At 41.9% G+C, this 17,258-nt stretch overlaps 2 protein-coding genes across 4 annotated transcripts in view; both read right to left on the reverse strand.

Annotated features, from left to right (window-relative positions):
• Positions 1-314, reverse strand: part of CHDH (choline dehydrogenase) — a 77,183-nt gene extending 76,869 nt beyond the window's left edge. Inside the window, exon 1 of the mRNA XM_027121105.1 lies at positions 299-314. The gene's annotated coding sequence lies outside the window, so the exon portion shown is untranslated. The remainder of the gene's footprint in view (positions 1-298) is intronic.
• A 1,103-nt stretch (positions 315-1,417) lies between these two features.
• ACTR8 (actin related protein 8) lies at positions 1,418-16,729 on the reverse strand. Of its 3 annotated transcripts, XM_027121107.1 has the most exons (14): positions 16,324-16,729; positions 13,234-13,404; positions 11,729-11,839; positions 11,001-11,105; positions 10,545-10,718; positions 9,934-10,027; positions 9,583-9,715; positions 8,134-8,287; positions 7,153-7,341; positions 6,595-6,735; positions 5,298-5,562; positions 4,356-4,519; positions 3,349-3,537; positions 1,418-1,704 (listed from the first exon to the last, which is right to left on the reverse strand). In XM_027121107.1, exons 1-13 carry the CDS (start codon positions 16,444-16,446, stop codon positions 3,394-3,396), a joined length of 1,968 nt encoding a protein of 655 aa, XP_026976908.1. In that variant the 5' UTR covers positions 16,447-16,729; the 3' UTR covers positions 1,418-1,704; positions 3,349-3,393. The 3 variants fall into 3 exon arrangements, with proteins under 3 accessions (XP_026976908.1, XP_026976907.1, XP_026976909.1); XM_027121106.1 differs by lacking the exon at positions 1,418-1,704 and having other exon boundaries at positions 1,888-3,537; positions 16,324-16,728; XM_027121108.1 differs by lacking the exon at positions 1,418-1,704 and having other exon boundaries at positions 1,888-3,537; positions 7,246-7,341; positions 16,324-16,722.
• Between the last annotated feature and the right edge of the window lie 529 nt (positions 16,730-17,258).

Raw genomic sequence — 17,258 nt, forward strand, 5'->3', positions numbered from 1 at the left:
TCCGTGGATTCAACCAACTGCAGACCGGTAGTATGTATTTATTGAAAAAATCTACATATAAGTGAATCTGCCCAGTTCAAACTTGTGTTGTTCAAGGGTCAACCATATGTATACCTGCGTTAGCAAAAGTAAGGGAGGATTCACAACTGAATACATACACCTTAGTCTAGTAATTAAAAGTTTTTATGCTTATAAAATTGTTACAAATTTACTAACTACTGTGGCATTAAAGAACAGAAACTGAATTTATAACTATAAAGCTAAGTCAATTTCACACCTAAAAATCAAGAACACTTACAAGGCTTCCCTGGTGGCGCAGTGGTTGAGAGTCCGCCTGCCAATGCAGGGGACACGGGTTCGTGTCCCGGTCCGGGAAGATCCCACATGCCGCGGAGCGGCTGGGCCTGTGAGCCATGGCCGCTGAGCCTGCGCGTCCGGAGCCTGTGCTCCGCAACAGGAGAGGCCACAACAGTGAGAGGCCCGCGTACCGCCAAAAAAAAAAAAAAGACCACTTACAAAACTATAACCATTCAGATAATCAATGATAAAGCATCTCCCAGCCAAATATCCAGTCTTGAATAGTCCATGCTCTGCAGAGTAGGTAGAATTGTTTAGCTCTATAACTTTCTAAGTTTAATTAATGAATGCCAAACCTAAGAGTCCTCACTAATTCACTCAATAACTTCTTAGGTGAAAAACCTTCTATTACACACACAAGTCCTTATTTCTAAGATAACAAAAATAGAGAATAACAAGCTGAACCTGTCTTTGCTGACCAGATGACCTACTTTATGTGGAACCACTTGTAAACTTGGTATTTGCATAGGACCCTCCCTCTCAGAACTAGATTCATGTCCTATCTGACTCTTGTACAGGTGACTTTTAACATCAACAACAAAATACATCACTTGCAGAGCTGATGTCTACTTTTGCCCAAAGTTACCTATTAGAAGTCACTGTCAGAATTCAGAGTTTTATGGTTATTACATAACTTTCCATGTTCAAAACAAAAATAATTCATATGTTGAAGTAATTAGTCTTTTTATAAATGAATTATTGCACTGGTTTACTTAAATAAAAACCAGAATCTAGGGCTTCCCTGGTGGCGCAGTGGTTGGGGGTCCGCCTGCTGATGCAGGGTCATGGGTTCGTGCCCCGGTCTGGGAAGATCCTGCGTGCCGCGGGGCGGCTGGGCCCGTGATCTATGGCCGCTGAGCCTGCGCGTAGGGAGCCTGTGCTCCGCGGCAAGAGAGGTCACAGCAATGAGAGGCCCGTCTACCGCAAAAAAAAAACAACATAATCTACCATAGAATTACAGAATGTAGAGATGTGTGGCATTTTAAGTCTTCCAACTTTTTACTTTTCTCAAAGCATCTTTTTCTTAATGCAGAGGTCACCAAAAGGTTGTTTATATTAGCATCCATATTTTTCTAGGAAAGCTTGTCTCTTTCACACAGTGCAAGACTGCATCTGCTCTAGAATGTGGATCAGTTTCAGGTGGATGACTCTTAAAATGTTCTTGTAGATTATCCTTAAAGGACCATGCCACTCCTTCTAATACATGTCTTACAGATAAAGACCAAAATAAGGAAGGATAGTGTGTGCAGGTTCACAAGCAAATACTTAGTAATGCCTGAGGCAATACAATTAATGTGGTAAAGCTCACTTACTTGTCATGATCAGTCTTCATGGTGCTTGTAAGTGCTAGTAATAGAAGACGGCTTATGTCAAAACTTGGATCAGAAACCAACCTCCTCTGAATCAACATCTACCAGTTATAAGAGCAATATGCTCTTATGTGAAAAACTATTATAAACAGAAATACATTATGCTTTTAGAACTAGGTAGCCAGTATTAAATAGTGTTGAAACAGCCCAGAAACATAAAACCAGTATTGTATAAATTTAATTATTTTGTTAAAAAACTGAAAAAATAAAAGCATACAATTTTCAAATTTAAGGCAAACATCCCAAATAATACTAGCAAATTAAAATTTTGTAATACTGGCAGACTTTTCTTTGTTTCCAACCTACTGAGCAGATACGCAAAATAATCCTATTTATTTAAAATGCTCTAGTAACAGCATTTCTCCAAGTCCTAAAACTTCCAACCATCCTTTTTTTTTTTTTTGGCCATGCTGTGCAGCTTGTGGGGTCTTAGTTCCCCAACCAGGGATTGAACCCGGGGCCACAGCAGTGAAAGTGCCGAGTCCTAACCACTGGACTTCCAGGGAAGTCCCCCCCAACCGTCCTTACTGTTTCTATATTCCACTTACCTGCATCTCTTATCTGCATCTACTTTTGTCTTTCCCCCAGCCCCACTCCCACCCTCAGTTCTAGGGGAGCGAGATGGTCCCTGGCAGGGAGTGGCAGGAATCAGGCATCCTCCCCACCCTCCCAGGTCTCTGAGCTCATAGGCTGTGCTGGCTGGCTCCAGTCTCCAAACCTGCTTCCCTTCCTCTGCCGGGGCTCAGAAGGCTGCACCAAGGCCTGGACCACTGGTGGTAATAGCTGTCTGTATTTAAACGTTGGTTCAGACTGCTCACAGATTAAGGTCAACTGATCATACTGAACAAAAAGTACTCCAAGAACTTTCACTTCATTTTTCAGGTAAAGGAAAATTGGGGACCTGATGCTTAAGTTAGAAATTACAGCAGTCTCCTTGTTTATCTGTACGACACATTAGAAAATCATTAACCTAAATCATTTCTATCTGGCTTTAGGAAGCAAATGAGTTTTCATTTCTGTTCTGTTTTGGTCAATGACTGTTTTCCTTCCCCAAGCCCACCCTAGATTATGTCAGTAACAAAAGCCAGCCAGCCCAGCCTTAAATCTTTGCCTCTCGAAATCTAGACCTGAATGTGCCCCAATATTTTTTGTAATACAGGAGAAAATTTTAAAAAAACAAAAAACTTTCTTTCCTATTTGGAATTGTAGCAGCATACACAAGTCATGACATATGTGCTTGCTGTACTAGATAAGAGGGAAAATGCGTGACCAGACATTTCTCACAATACACGTACACAGTCACACACACACCCCTCATGGTTATGTAAGACTGCCTGATGACTCTCAGAAGCCAACCTAAATGAAGGGCTTCACCACCTGAGAACCATTCTACTGCAACAATTTAGATCATCGGGAGTTAGAGACCCTGAAGAAGGGGCAGGAGAGTTTACCACTGAAGACTAAGTTCGTATTTATTCTCAAATGTCCTGACTACAAAAGCAGCTTATTTTTTACACCAATGTCATGTTCTCAACATAAAAGTTAAAATTCATTTATTTCATAAAACTTAAGCACCTAGGTCAATAAATTAGAATATAAATGTTCTATAAGAGTCTTATACCACAAGGTTATGTGTTGGTCTTCAACAGTGGCTTTTCTGTCCATTTCACCACACAAAAGCAGCTCGCTCTCGTAGCATGCGAACGCCAAAGCGCTGCCATTCTCTCTGATAAATCCACAGCTCCTGTGTCGTATCTAAACAAGCCAACACTGCCCCTCCTTTCCATGCAATCAGCCGGGGATCCATGTCCTAGAGAGGTGATAAACAAAGATATTTCAGTGTAAGCAGACAAGACATTTACTTGAATTTGGGGGTAGAAAACACGCTGCTGAGTCAATATGGAATAAATCAGATTTTCAACTTGCATTAAAGACCCATGAAAGATCCATGAACCACAGACATCTTCTATTTCAACTCACAAAAAATTTGTTTAGTTTTTATTACTGAAAATGCTACTATTCACTATTTACTATTATTCCACATAGAGTCCCTATAGGCAGGAACATATGTAAGGACATAACTTATTTTGAAGTTTGACTGGAATAAATATATCCCACAATCCCTCCCTCAGAATTAAAATTAAATAAAAATATTCCCAGGAATTGTCAGTGAGAATAATAAAATACAGACACAATCCGTTTCTAAATTCCTGTGTTTATGGTTGCCAAGATAGTTCAAATCAAAAAGATCCCTGAAGATCACCTGGTCTAGGGACCAGCAGGAGATTCTTAATATGAAAGAGATAAAATGGAATTGTTCTGGCTGACAGCGTGAGAACAGTCAGTCTTCTCCTTGCCCCATCCAGTCCTCTGACAAAGGCGGAAGTCAGTCATGCTAGTTTGGAGGGCACAGCAGGGACTAAAAGCCAGTAATCTAGTCCCTAGTCCAGAGCTCCTTTCACCACATCTGTGACCTGCTGAAAAGTAATTTTTCCACTTGCTCCAAGCCCTTAAGAACTCCCCAGACACAAACCCACGCCTCCCAGGATTTTCTCTGTCCAATACATTACAACTAGAAATAATGCTGTTTCACTGGCAAGAGTACAACTTGCACTGTGTACAACATACCTTGGGCCTTGTGATCACATCCACATTTTCAATAATTCGCCTGAATGAAGGTGGCATCTTATTGAGAATTCTGTGCTGCAGAAATTCTTGAGCTTTATGAAACATCAAACCACCTCCCACCACCAGGATGGAGCTGTACATCTTCTTTTTGGCTTCATCAGACGCTGAAAAGACAGTGAAATCCCTTCCACGCTTTTTCTCCATATCCACCACCACCCCAGGCCAAGCCACCATCATCTCTTGCTTGGATAACTGCAGGAGCCTTCTCAAAGGTCTCTCTCCCAACCCATCCTAGACAATGCTACCATGCAGCCAGAGGAACCTTGCAAAACACAAATGTGAGCATGTTGCTGTCCCACCCCCGACCCTGCTAGTAGCAGGATTAGGACCAGAATCTCTAGGGCGGCCTACAAAGTCCAGCGTGGTGTGTACCCACCACTTACCACAGCTTCACCCTACATCCTGCTTTCCAGCCACACTGGCCTTCACACAGGCTTCTTCGTCTACCTGGAATACCAAGGTAACACCTCACTCTCCCCCTAGATCCCTCTCTCTCAAATGGCTCTGCCTCAGGAAAGCCTTCCCTGCCTCCCCGCCCTCCATAGCTCCTCCTGAGTAAAAACCCCTTATTAAATCCTTCAATCAGAAACTCTCAGTCAGAACCCTTTAGTTCAATTTTGTAGCACCTGCCACAGTTGTAATTTCATCTTTGTGTGGTAAGCCGACTTGTTTTGGTCTCTTCCACTAGGCTCCATGCTCAGCGAGGCCAGGAACCAGATCCTAACACCTGACAATGTAGGCGCAAAGCAGATGCTCAATAGCTTTTTTTTTTCTTTTTCTTTTTTTTTGCTCAAAAGCTTTGGCATGAACATGCTGCAGGGCAAAACTACACCCTAGCCTGAACCCTGTAATTGCTCTCTCCCGGCTCCCAGACGTGCTTACAACAACAGTCTATGCTATGGAGGATGGCTTTATCCAGGCCCAGGGCTTTCCCTTCAAACAGCGAGATGGCAGTCTTCCGGGACATCAGTGCAGTGAGAGCTTCCTCAGAATCATTGCCAGCCATCAAGCAGTCTCCCTGGGAGGATCCCAAGTCCACCTCCTGGGAATGCAGTCTTTCTGGAAGATCAGAGGACTGGCCACGAAGATCCCCCTCAAATCCAATGGGTTTGGATGCAGACTTTCGGTCAGCAGTAGCTTTTGCAGACTTTAAATCAATCAAAAGGAGAATCAAATGGATGGTAAGGCTATGATAGAACACGGTTGATGTTCTCCAGCTAGATCCCCCCCTTCTCCCTACCCCACTACTCTACACTCTATAAAAAGAAGGTCTGTCACTGTGCTGCAGAGAGGAAACACACCATAGTTCTACGACCAAGCACCTGATCCCCACCCCTGGATAACTAGGAGTCAGGGGTGGTGTGCAGAAGATGAGGAAGTGCTGACAATTCCAAAACAATCATGGGCAGGCAGCGCGTGAGGTAACACCTCACTCTCCCCCTAGATCCCTCTCTCTCAAATGGCTCTTCCTCAGGAAAGCCTTCCCTGCCTCCAACCCTCCACAGCTCCTCCTGAGTAAAAGAGCTATAACTTTGCTATTACTGATAGGATTTTTAAGATTGAAATGTCGATGTAGATGAACTTTTCCCCCTGAGTTTCTAAGTGTAGTAGTTCACTGGAATTCTTAGGCCACTGGCTGTATGGGTCCTCATTTTCAGACCTTATCTAAGCACCCCACGCTCAGCTTTGGGACAGGAACAAAAACTAGAAAAGGTTCACTGCCCTCTTCTCTCCATCATGAGCTGCTGTTTCATTAGCAGATAAGAGCTTTAATTTGTGCCCCTGAATCAGACATCCTAAAACTAGGATCAGCTTTGGGCAAATTCAGCTCTTTGCCTGTGCCACCCAGTTTTTGCATGATAATTTAAAAATAGGTAAGCTTTTACTGAAAATACTACTGGATAAATATTCAAAAGTAGATAAAGTATTATACATAAAGTACTTAAAAAATACATGCCAAAAGGGAAGTATCTTGTAGATTGGTATTCTGAAAATTGATGTTTGCTGAATAAAGAAATCTGTCATCTGGATTTTAAACACGGACTTCATCTACGGTCTTGAAGACAGTATCAGCTTTAGTATACTGTCAGATTGCAGCCACTGCAATGATGCATTAATTATGGGCAAACTTCTCATACAGGGACAAAATTGTCTCCTCTCACACAGAATTACCACAGACCTGTTCTTGCTTGCTTTGTGTGGCCAGCAGGTAATGCTCATCATGAGGATCCTCAGGGTCACCCTGGGACCTGTGCTGCAAAGTTGTCATTTTCTGTCCAACGATTCCAAAAGTTGCTGGATAAAACAAAGCCATCGGAGCCTGTGCATGGAAGGAAAAGAATGACCAACCAAGGATACTGCCTTCTGAAAAAACTGACCCATTAAATAAATTTTGTTCTTCCAAAAACAAAACTGGCAGATCAGATCCTATAAGTTAGACCGAGTAAGCATTCTCTTTCAGAAGTAACATTATTTCTTCAGTGCATGATAGGCCAGAAAACTAACTTATCATCAAATTGAATGGGTGATATAACACCAGAAATCTCAAAGTAAATGTAAAATAAGTGCCTAGTAATCTACTTTATAATTTCCTAGTAAGAATGGTGCCTCTTTCTAAATAACAACTCATCACATACTGGCTAATTAAAATAATGGCTCAGATCTGTTCTAATCTGTACTCTACCAGTGGTTCAAATGTTGGGTTAGCATCTAATTTACAACCAGTTGACATTCTCACCTCATGAGGTTTCCAGCAAGTACATATTCTCTCAGTCTGATTGAACCTGGCTGCCTTTCTTTCTACCCATGGAAATATATACCGATGTGTTACCTGGAGTTTTTCATCTCCTAATCGAAACTGGTAAAGAAGGGCAGGGGAATCTGGATGTCGAATCTGAAACTCATGGTCCTGAAGCCCAGAGATGTCCTGATTCCAGGAAAAGATGCTGTCAGTGAATCAGTAAAAGTGCATGCAAACTCTTCAAATGCCATCTAAATCTCACCTATAAAAGGGCTGCCCTACAACTTCCTACGACTCCCACTGGCACTTAATAAAACAAGAGTTCAACTGTACCTTGATTCTCTTTCAACATTTCTGAAATTCCCATTATGTACATTTTTGTTTGCTTCATTATCAACACACACCAATACAATGTCCAAACCAGTAAGCAAATTCCCTCAATAACTGGGAAATGTTATTACCCCGCCTTAATGTTTCTCAAAAAAATTTTTATTCAGAATTACATTACTTGAAAAATGCTTTAAAATAAGTTGGAAAAAGAAAGGTCTAAAACAAATAGCATAAAAAGGTAGCAATTCATATACAGCAATGACTAAATGTTGACTGTTCACAATACCAAGTAAGTGCTTCAAATGATACCATTTTATTAACTGTCTATACCTATGTATTTACCTGCTACTATGCATTACATCCAAAGGTTTATCTTTATCCTTTATTAGAATGATTGTAGATCCTAAGGAGAGAGACATCTGCTAAACTCTCTTAAAAATACTAGCTGTGTTTTCCAGAGCTTGAGACACATCCGTACAGCTCTGACCTTACCAGAAAACTCTCTCACTCCTTAAGAGCTTCAGCCTCAAGGCTTTATAAACTTGGGTTGAACAGGTTGCATAACACTGTTAAATTTTTAATTAGCTTTAAATATCTTCAATTTTTCCTGAAAACAAAAATAATCAGCAATTTTGATTTTGCTCCCACCTGATCTAAATGACAAAAAGTTTCTTTAAGGTGCTGCAGAAGAAGGCAATCCATTTTATTTGTTAACTGGCATTCTCTGTAAGGGAACCCAGCTCGCTGCATCAGCCAGTAAAAACATCTTGACACATCAGATCCACCATATGCCAGACAGAGCCTAGTGTTAAGAGAAAAGGGCAGATGGGTAAGCTGTCAGTTAAGAAGGTGCAAAGGGTGCTCCAAAAACTCAGTTAGGCACAGTGAAACACAGCAAGTTTCAAGAAATGTTGTAGAGATAAATTAAAGCATGAAAGGACAGAATGGATGTAAGGGACAGAGAAAGGAAGCTAGCAAAAACCAGTGGTGAACATCTAGAAGCAAAAAATGCTATTTGCAAAAACTGTCCAAGAAACAGAATACACATTAAATCCAGCTCATTTCCAAGTCCATATGTGTAGCATATGACAGCTGTTTGACTGTCTACACTCACCAACATGTAGAAATGGCAGGCAGTGACACCGTAAGACAAAGTTAAGGGAGAAAACCTTAGCGAATACTATCTACTAACTGAATATTTCTACGATTTGGAAAGATCACTGCTGTGCTGTTTTAGTGGTAGAAGACCTGGGTCCAGTGTTTTCTCTATACTTTGAAAACTAATGGCATTAGGTGTTACAAATGGATGAGCCCAAACAACTCAATCTGGGTTTGAGAATGCACTGTAACTTGGGGTGGGAGGTAACAAATTAACCTTTCTCATGGACTGCTTGGACCCTCTTTTAAATTTGTTTCTTTGACTTAAGAGTCAAACTTCCTATGTGGGTGACAGGAAGAATTAAAGCATCCTGAAGAAGCCATCCTGGAAGCACAAAATGCTGCAGAGAACTGGTGTGTGCACTACCTCAGTGTGCTTACCTCTGCTGGGCTTATCTCAGCACAGACAAGCAGCAAACCTGCTCCAGCTAGTTATTTTATTACCTCTTCTATCAGAGATGACATAATGAATGGACTTGACCACCATAAAGTTACTCCTCACTCACCAAAAACAATTATGACGAGAAAAGCAAATACTCAAAATGCTAGCTAGCTAGAGAATTCAGACCTGAAAACCTATTTTCTCCTACATGACTTGCCCAAATAAAGCTTTGCTGTGAATGTGATTGGTATCTCTCTGCCACACCACAGTGAAAGACACAGAGCTAACATACACACTTCCTCTGTGGGAAAGCACACAACACACACTAGGGCTTTCAGGAGCTGCTAATGTGAACTCATATTAGACAGTTCAAATGGGAAGGGTAAAATTGGCTATTTATAGCCGTGTTAGAATTTGCACTTCCACAATCTTACTAGTTTCACAAGAAAAATCTGAGTATGTAATTCCTTACAAAAACTTCTTTCTAACTCATGATGCTTTCAGTTGAACAGGCTGTGTGGGGAGGAGTAGGGAATACCTCCTCCCAAGCTCCTCACCGAGTGTTCCGATGAGAGACCCCATCCTCCACACAGCACACGCTTGTCTTTTGGTCTCCAACATCTACAATACACGTGCTGCTTAAACCACTTCCATAGGTGGCGCACACAGACTCCTGATGGACCACGATCCCTGAAAAACAAAAGGTAGAGGCGTGAACACCTGGGGAGCAGGAAAGATCCTACAACAAATATTCAATTAAAATCTAGGAACCTCCAGGCAATCACCCAAGTATCACTGACCCTCCCAGAATAAGCATTTCAATAAAGCAGTGAATCAGATTAACTTTGTCAGGAAAAAAAAAAAAACAATCTCATTTCAGGCAGATTTCACTGGGATATCAGACATACCTGAAAACCCCATCTTCATTAGGATCATATTCACTAATTCTTTCACATGCTGTTTATTATAGATATCAGGAATTAACAAGATACATCTATAATACTAAAAAGAACAAAGAAAAAAATATAAAATGGTTAACACTCAAGTCAGGTCAAAATAAATTTCACCACACTTGTCGTCAAAGAGGATTCTCTCTAAAGCAGTAGCAGCAATGGCTAGAGGCCCAAAATAAAAACTCAAAGCTCTCTGCTATCCTTTAGGTTTTATGAAAAAAAAACAGAAAATGCTGAAGTTTTGTGGGCTTTTTTCCCTTTGAGCTATTTAACACTTGTAAAATGAAAAATAAGACAACTGATGTTTCCGAAAAAGGTCCAGAGAGAAGGCATAAACATGAGCAAGCTTGCTGATTGCAGAGCAGTTGAGAGGAACACCAAGAACCAAACAAAATGAGAGAAAAAAGAAAGCACCAGAGGGGAATTCAGTGAAGGAAAAAAGATATCCTTAACAGCTTAAGGTCGAGAAGGCTTCAAGAACACTGTCTTACAAACAACTGAGTATAGTATACTTTTATTGACCAAGAATCTTAAAGACAATCCAATAACCGGTCATTTTAGTTTACCTTTAAATCTTTCAGTGGGATTTCCAAGTATTTTTGTATCGCATGAGACCATATTACTTCAATATCTGCCAGAACAGCTGTAAGGGAGCCCCCAGGTCCTGGGTGAATATTTAACTGACCTCTTCTGATAGGCCAGTGAATATTGTAACAGTCCAGAGGATTAACATACAGGGCCTAGAAAAGACAGGCAGATGAATACATTGTTAAAACTCTTCTCTCAGGGTTTTCTAGATTCACATTCAAAAACCTAAGGCCAGAAGTTATCATTAACATTTGCTGACTGTTCTAATGTTGAGAGTGGTGTATGTAACATTTCAGGAGCCAGTGTGAATATCTGGTCCTCAGGGTAGGATTACAGAATGCTAAGAAAAACTAGAACTAGGTGGCAAAGCAAATTAATTTTACAAATAGTATCTAGGTTTTCTTCTTCCATTTCACTGTAAAGATGTTTCCTACCTCTTCTCCTACCAAAAACTCAGGGTGATGAGATGTGTTTGTCCACTTATTTCCGGAGCAATGATCTAAAATCGCAGGTCGCATCTGCTTGTTGTAGGAACGTGCCTGAAACAAAAGAGCATCCGAAAATTCTCTGAATGCATGCAAGAAAACAAGAAGGGGTTGTCCTCTTTTCTCCTCTCTCACAGACCAGATACAGTGGCAAATTTTAATCATAAATCCAAGATATGTGACAAAATATTGATTGGTCACAAGTGGATTCTCCTGCTCTATACCACAATCTTGATTTCTCCCATAATGTTAACACTCAGGCAGTGATTCAGTCAGTCCAACATTAATATTGTACTCTGCTGAAAGTTGAATACAGATTTATATATCATATAGACTCATGTCCATTCCTAGCAGCACTGGTTTATCACATTAAAATGACAAATGTAGTAAGAATACAGCTTCCCATCAAGATCCTGGAATTACACACTTAAGACTCTCAGATAAATTAAATTTTCATCAACTAGACACAAGAATCACCACCTTACAAATTATTTGGCTTGCCTAGACATCTGCAACACCAATTCAGGTATTCTGTAGGTGGTTAAGAATGTTTTTTCTTCCTCTTTTAAGGAAATCCCATCTTGAATTTGCATAATGAAACAGGGAGCGCACACGAATGGTTACGATTTAATAGCAGTGGTCAAAGAATGAATCTGAAGAAAGAGTTGAGACTGAACCTGCTCAGGGGACACAGGAATCCGTCTTGTACCATTTGACATCTTTTTAGACCATATTGCTTGATCCACCATTTTAAGGCCATTTTGTCTTTGTTCATTACTTTCAGGTTTCTGGGGAAAAAGAACAGAGATGAAGAGTATAAAGAATTTAGTGAAAAAGAGAAAGAAATGGCAAAATACTAATTTAATCCAGCAAGAGCAAATGCTCCCTCATCAACGAGTAGCATGTCCTTCACCTTTGTCACATGCATTAATCTTAAAAATTCAAAGTGATCTTATTATTTATAAATTAAAAAATCAGAAAAGAGCCATCGCCATAAAACTATCTGCAAAAATCTATAACCTCAAGTGACTTTTGACTGATATCAGAGCACTGCTACTTTATATTTACAAAGTATTCGAGAGACTCTTCCATATATCTATATAATTCTCATGTTTACAATTTTATAACAATGTTTTATTCCTTCATGTGTTATTTCACTTAATTAATGAGTATTCAAGTTCTTGTGATATTGCAAAGAACACTATATTTTTATAAAATATTATTTTGTTTTCTTTCCATTTTTATTCCTGAGATTTATTCCTAAAATAGAATTGTAAGATCCAAAGATATGCGAATTTTAGATTCTTACACTGTCAAGTTATACTTAAGCTTAGAAATGGACTTAAGGAGAGTCTGCTAGTTATGCTAAAAAATGGAACCCTAAGGCTTACTATAAGAATTATAGAAACTGCAAGTTCCTAAAACTACCCTTGATTTAAAACTTAAAGCAGATTACAACGCAATACACATATTTAACACCTATCACAAAAATTTTCCTGTTAATTATCACCTGCAAAATAGGATGCCTACTGCATCCTAAGTAAATGCTTACTCCAAGGAAACACTACTTTTTGCCTTTAAATTATGATTTGATCTAAGATTGTAACAAGTGCTTATTGTAGCAATTCAATTTGCTACAGATTGAAAATATGAGCTCAGTTTAAACTCTAAGTATCTGGAAGAGAAAATATGGCAGTCAGTTAATAGACACCTGGATGCATCATTTTAAGGGAGTGACAATTCTGTATCTTCCACTAAAGATCATCTTCATCAATACCCAATTCATCCTGATGGGTTAAAAAATTAGATTTACTTTTGTTATAATTATTTCTGTACAATCTAAAATTGATAGCTCAGATAAAAAATGACATTTGTAACCCTGAATGATGTCGTTATTTTAAAATACATTAAAGCTATGAAGATGTCGTTCAAGATTATAGCATACATTGAATACTGAAGCCCTCCCAAGGAGACAACCCTGGGCTTTCTCTTTAGGTCTTACATTTCTTTTGTGTGTGTGTGCTGCGACGGGGCGGGGGAGGGGGGGGTGTTGGGTTTTTTGGCCACACTGCACGGCTTGTGGAATCTTAGTTCCCTGACCAGGGATTGAACCCGGGCCCTGGGCAGCGAAAACTCGGAGTCCTAACCACTGGAACGCCAGCGTCCTCCATTTTTGACTTACATTTAGTCCCTCCCTTAGGAGCCAGTTGTCTTTGTACAGGGGCTGCCCTTGTTGTTTGTGTCTTCGTGCAATAACATGAGGAATGCTGGCAGGAAGTGTGTCTGTGGCTCGACCGATTCTCAGAGTTGTTGAACCTGGATGTATGACAACGATGAAGTTGCTCTGGATTTGCTGCAAATACAAAACATAGGAGTGTGACCTTAGTAAATAACATGCAGGTAACATGTTAAATAACACAGAGGTAACAGGCTAGACTAAGAAATTAGTTTCCTGTAATGACTATCAAACTCAAAGGTATCAAAATAATTCAGTAAAGGGAGTTCTCTGAGAGGCATCCAAATATTGCTCTCTGCCTGCATGCAAACTCTTTTTGTATCTGTGTGCCAAGGATCTGACTCAGGGTACACAGGTCAACAAATATTTGTTTAAGTGAACGAAATCCTAAGTACCCAATGCAAATCAAGCTATAATTTGGGGGCATTTCTGTGCCAATCACTGTGGGTACAATGGTGACCAGGACAAAGTCCTGACCACTAGAGAACTTCCCATTTACTAGAGAAGAGAGTTAAACAACGAATAAGAGTGTGGGGAATACTATGACTTGTGAAGTATGGGGTTCCCTAAATCTGAATCACCTTAAGATCCTTGTTAAAGCAAAACAAAACAAAAAAGACCCTAAAGCTTCACTACAAATTTTCTGATTCAGAATCTCCAGGAAGAGAGAGCCTAGGAATCTGCAATTTACAAAAGCTCCTAAAGTAATTAGTATGATCACTCAGATGTGACAACACTGGTTGAGAAGGTGAGGGAAGAAGTTAATTTAAGATCAGAATCACTGTTTTGCAATGCTGGAAAGTAAGTGGACTTTATACATGGAGCACTTCCGAGAATGTGCATGAACTGTATTTTCGTCATTGTTTTTTAAACACTTTACCCTTATTGGTTCTGTACTATTTACCTGATCTGGCAAGAGTCTGCGGTTAAAAAACCAGAGTTCACAATTCTATCCTCACAGGTCAGAAAGCTCTGCTGCATTTCACCATCCATTACTGGGAGACAGTGAACAAGGACTGACAAAGCAGCACAAATCAGGACAGTGGAGTAATGACTGTGGGCTTTTAGATCTGTAATTCTCAAGGGGGCAGAATATAACCTGAATCACTAGGGAACCTTTACCACGTAAACCTGTTGAGGGACCCAGAGTTTCAGGAGGGAGTGGGGGAAGAAGGAACTCCAACAATCCCTTTGACAACAGGATGCCTCTGTTGAGAATCACCATTCCAGTGTGACTTCTAAATCAGCACCTACTCTGCTCTGCCCTTAAGCTACAGTTGTGTCTTCTTGGCATGTCCTCATTTAAAATATTTCCGTAACTTTCCAATAAGATACAGTCCAGAACCTCCAAGATCAAGACCCTGCCTACTTCTCTAGCTTTACTCTAGAACCACTTACTTTTCAGTCTCTTTAATCTTCCCAATCCAGATGTCTCCTGATTTCTTAGTTCACTGTGCTGACATTCAGGCCTTCACAAACGCAACTCCCCTTGCCTGCAGTGTTCTTTCTCCCTGTTAAATCTTACTCCTCCCTTCAGGTCTAACGTTGAATGTCATCAGACCAGGTTTATTTGTGCCCCTGCAATAAGATCTTATGGCACCCCTCCTTTTCACGACACTTATCATTCTTGTAATGATTTACTGTCTGCTCTCTCAAAAGACAAAATCTTCATGTAAAGGACTACTACTGTCTTGTTCACTACTCTGTGCCCAGTGCATGGCATACAGGAGCCTAGTAGGTATTTGTTGAATGCCCATGGCACCACTCTCACATGGCCTGGCGCTCCGCAGCACACTTCTCAAGCTTTTGCGTGCTATGGCAGACAACATTTAGCTAGCAAACTGAGTTAAACAGATGAGGTGGCTTGCCATCAGGGACATCAGTACCTCATTAATAGTACACAGGCTGCAGCACACTGATGGGGAAGCTCTGGGGTAGTAAACGCAGTTTTCCAAAGTGTGGACAAGCAGTTTTTAATAATTACATATCTACCTTAACATATTAGAAAACAACTAGCCAATACATCCTACACATCATTTCCTGGACATTACTGCTTAAGATAAAATTGAGTAAAAAAACTTATTCAGCAAATAATGGTAGAGGTCTCACAGAGGATATGGAAAAACCAAAAGTTGTTACAGGACTGAAGTTAAGCAAATGTTGTTATAGTGGCTAATGGCCCAGGCTCCAGATTCACAAATCTGGCTCGAAATTCAGGCTGTGCCACTTCCTTGCTCTAGATAAAGTTCCTACCTCAGAGAGCTATTGTGAGGATTAAACGAGTTAATCATGTAGCTCGGAGTCTGGCTGTCTCTTCCCAAGTTCTGCATTCCCTTCAGAAGAGGCCAGGCTCTGGCTTATACAACCCTCTTGATGCCATCCCTGTTAAGATCTCCAGTCTCATGTCTTGCTCCCTCTTCTTCCTCAATTCCAGACATCCTCATCTCCAACATTTCATATCCTCCCTTGGCCCAGGTCTCTTCCATGCTGTTCTCCTGCCCTCACATTCCCCCTGGCTAACTCCTAATCATCTTTTAGGTCTCTGCCCAGGTGTCACCTCCATTGAAGAAACTGTCCCAGGCCGTCAGGGCTGGAGGAGGTACCTGCTGTGTGTGCCCAATACCTCCCCCTATGGTCCTCTGCACCACCCCATCCCACTCCATGCCCTAGATACTTACTGCCCATCCCCAACCGTGAGCTCCCCCTTCCCGCCAAGTGGGAGAATCCTAGAGAGTGGGAACTGGCAAGGCCCTTACACACCATCCAGTCTGCCCCCTCAAACTAGTTGGCAGGAAGGTGACAGCCCTGTGCTGGTCTCATAGCCCGGGAGGCTGGGGTTCGCACAGTGGCTGGTGTCACTGGCCTGGCCATCTGCACTGTGCCCTCGGAGCAAGCGGGGGACGACCCCCTTGCACCACCCACCTGGGTGGGCGCCCGAAGACTCCCGCCGTTCGCCAGCCTCCTCCCCCTCGCCCAGCTCCGCGGCCCCCCGCCCCGCCCGGAAGCCGAGTCCGAGGCCCGCCCCCGGCGCCTCACCTCCTGCAGCGACTCCGGCACTAGCGCGGGCACGATGGGTCGCTTCACGCCGCGCTGCTCCTTCTCCTTCTCCCCGCCCTTCTCTTTCCCATTCTCCGTGTCCCCCTTCTCGGCCTGGGTCATCTCGGCCGCCGACGCCCCTCCAGCCTCTAGCCTCAACGACGCAACGCGACCACCAGAAAACAGGCCTCGGAACAAGCGCAACCTCTCGGCCGACTGCCCACAACCAAGATGGCCGCCGGGAGTCGGCCCAGAGCATTCCGGGAAAGCGGAAGGGCGGAGCTGCCCGGAGGAGGGTAAGGTGGGAGGCTGCACTGGCTGGATGTTGCTGTGATTGGTCCTGGCTGCAGCATGCCCGCAACCTACTTGTGTTTTGTTTTGCGTGCTTGCTGTGGAGCAGCTGATAACTGGTGTCTCATTTCGTCATCACACCTGTCTTTTCTGGCTTCTCAGACACCATACGTAATTCTAGTTCTCCTCGTACTTCACTGGCCATGCTCAGTCGGGCCTCTGATGTTAGGATTCTCTGGAGTTAGGTCTTCTCTCTACACACTCCTTGGATGACTTTATCCAGTTTCATGGCTTTAAATATGATGATAACTCCCAAATATGTATTTCCAGTTTGGATCTCGCCCTGATAACCAACTGCTTATTTAGTATCCCCACTTAGATGTCTACAAGGCATTGTAAACTTAAATATATCCAAAATGTAACTCGATCCCCGCCTCCCCCGCAAAAATCTACTCCCATTTTCACCATCTTGTTTCACTTGTTTCTTCAATTGTCCACATCTTCTACATCCAAATCCATCAGCAAATCCCGCAGTCCCTCAAATATGCCTTGAATGCATCCACTTCTGCACTCCTACTGCCACTACCTGGTCCGATCTCACCTGGACCACCACAACATCCTCTAAACCCAACTCCCTGCTTCCA

Source organism: Aethalodelphis obliquidens, unplaced genomic scaffold (assembly GCF_003676395.1).
Source record: "Aethalodelphis obliquidens isolate GAN/ISIS:26980383/991018 unplaced genomic scaffold, ASM367639v1 scaffold22, whole genome shotgun sequence".
Classification (NCBI taxonomy): Eukaryota; Metazoa; Chordata; class Mammalia; order Artiodactyla; family Delphinidae; genus Aethalodelphis; species Aethalodelphis obliquidens.

Excerpts from the sequence above, each read along its gene's own strand:
- ACTR8 (XM_027121107.1), bottom strand. The coding sequence starts at position 16,446 with ATGACCCAGGCCGAGAAGGGGGACACGGAGAATGGGAAAGAGAAGGGC. Across the intron at positions 10,719-11,000 it reads AGTTTTTGGTAGGAGAAGAG|GCCCTGTATGTTAATCCTCT; the intron begins GTAGGAAACATC and ends TGTCTTTTCTAG. Across the intron at positions 3,538-4,355 it reads ATGTGATCACAAGGCCCAAG|GACATGGATCCCCGGCTGAT; the intron begins GTATGTTGTACA and ends TCACCTCTCTAG.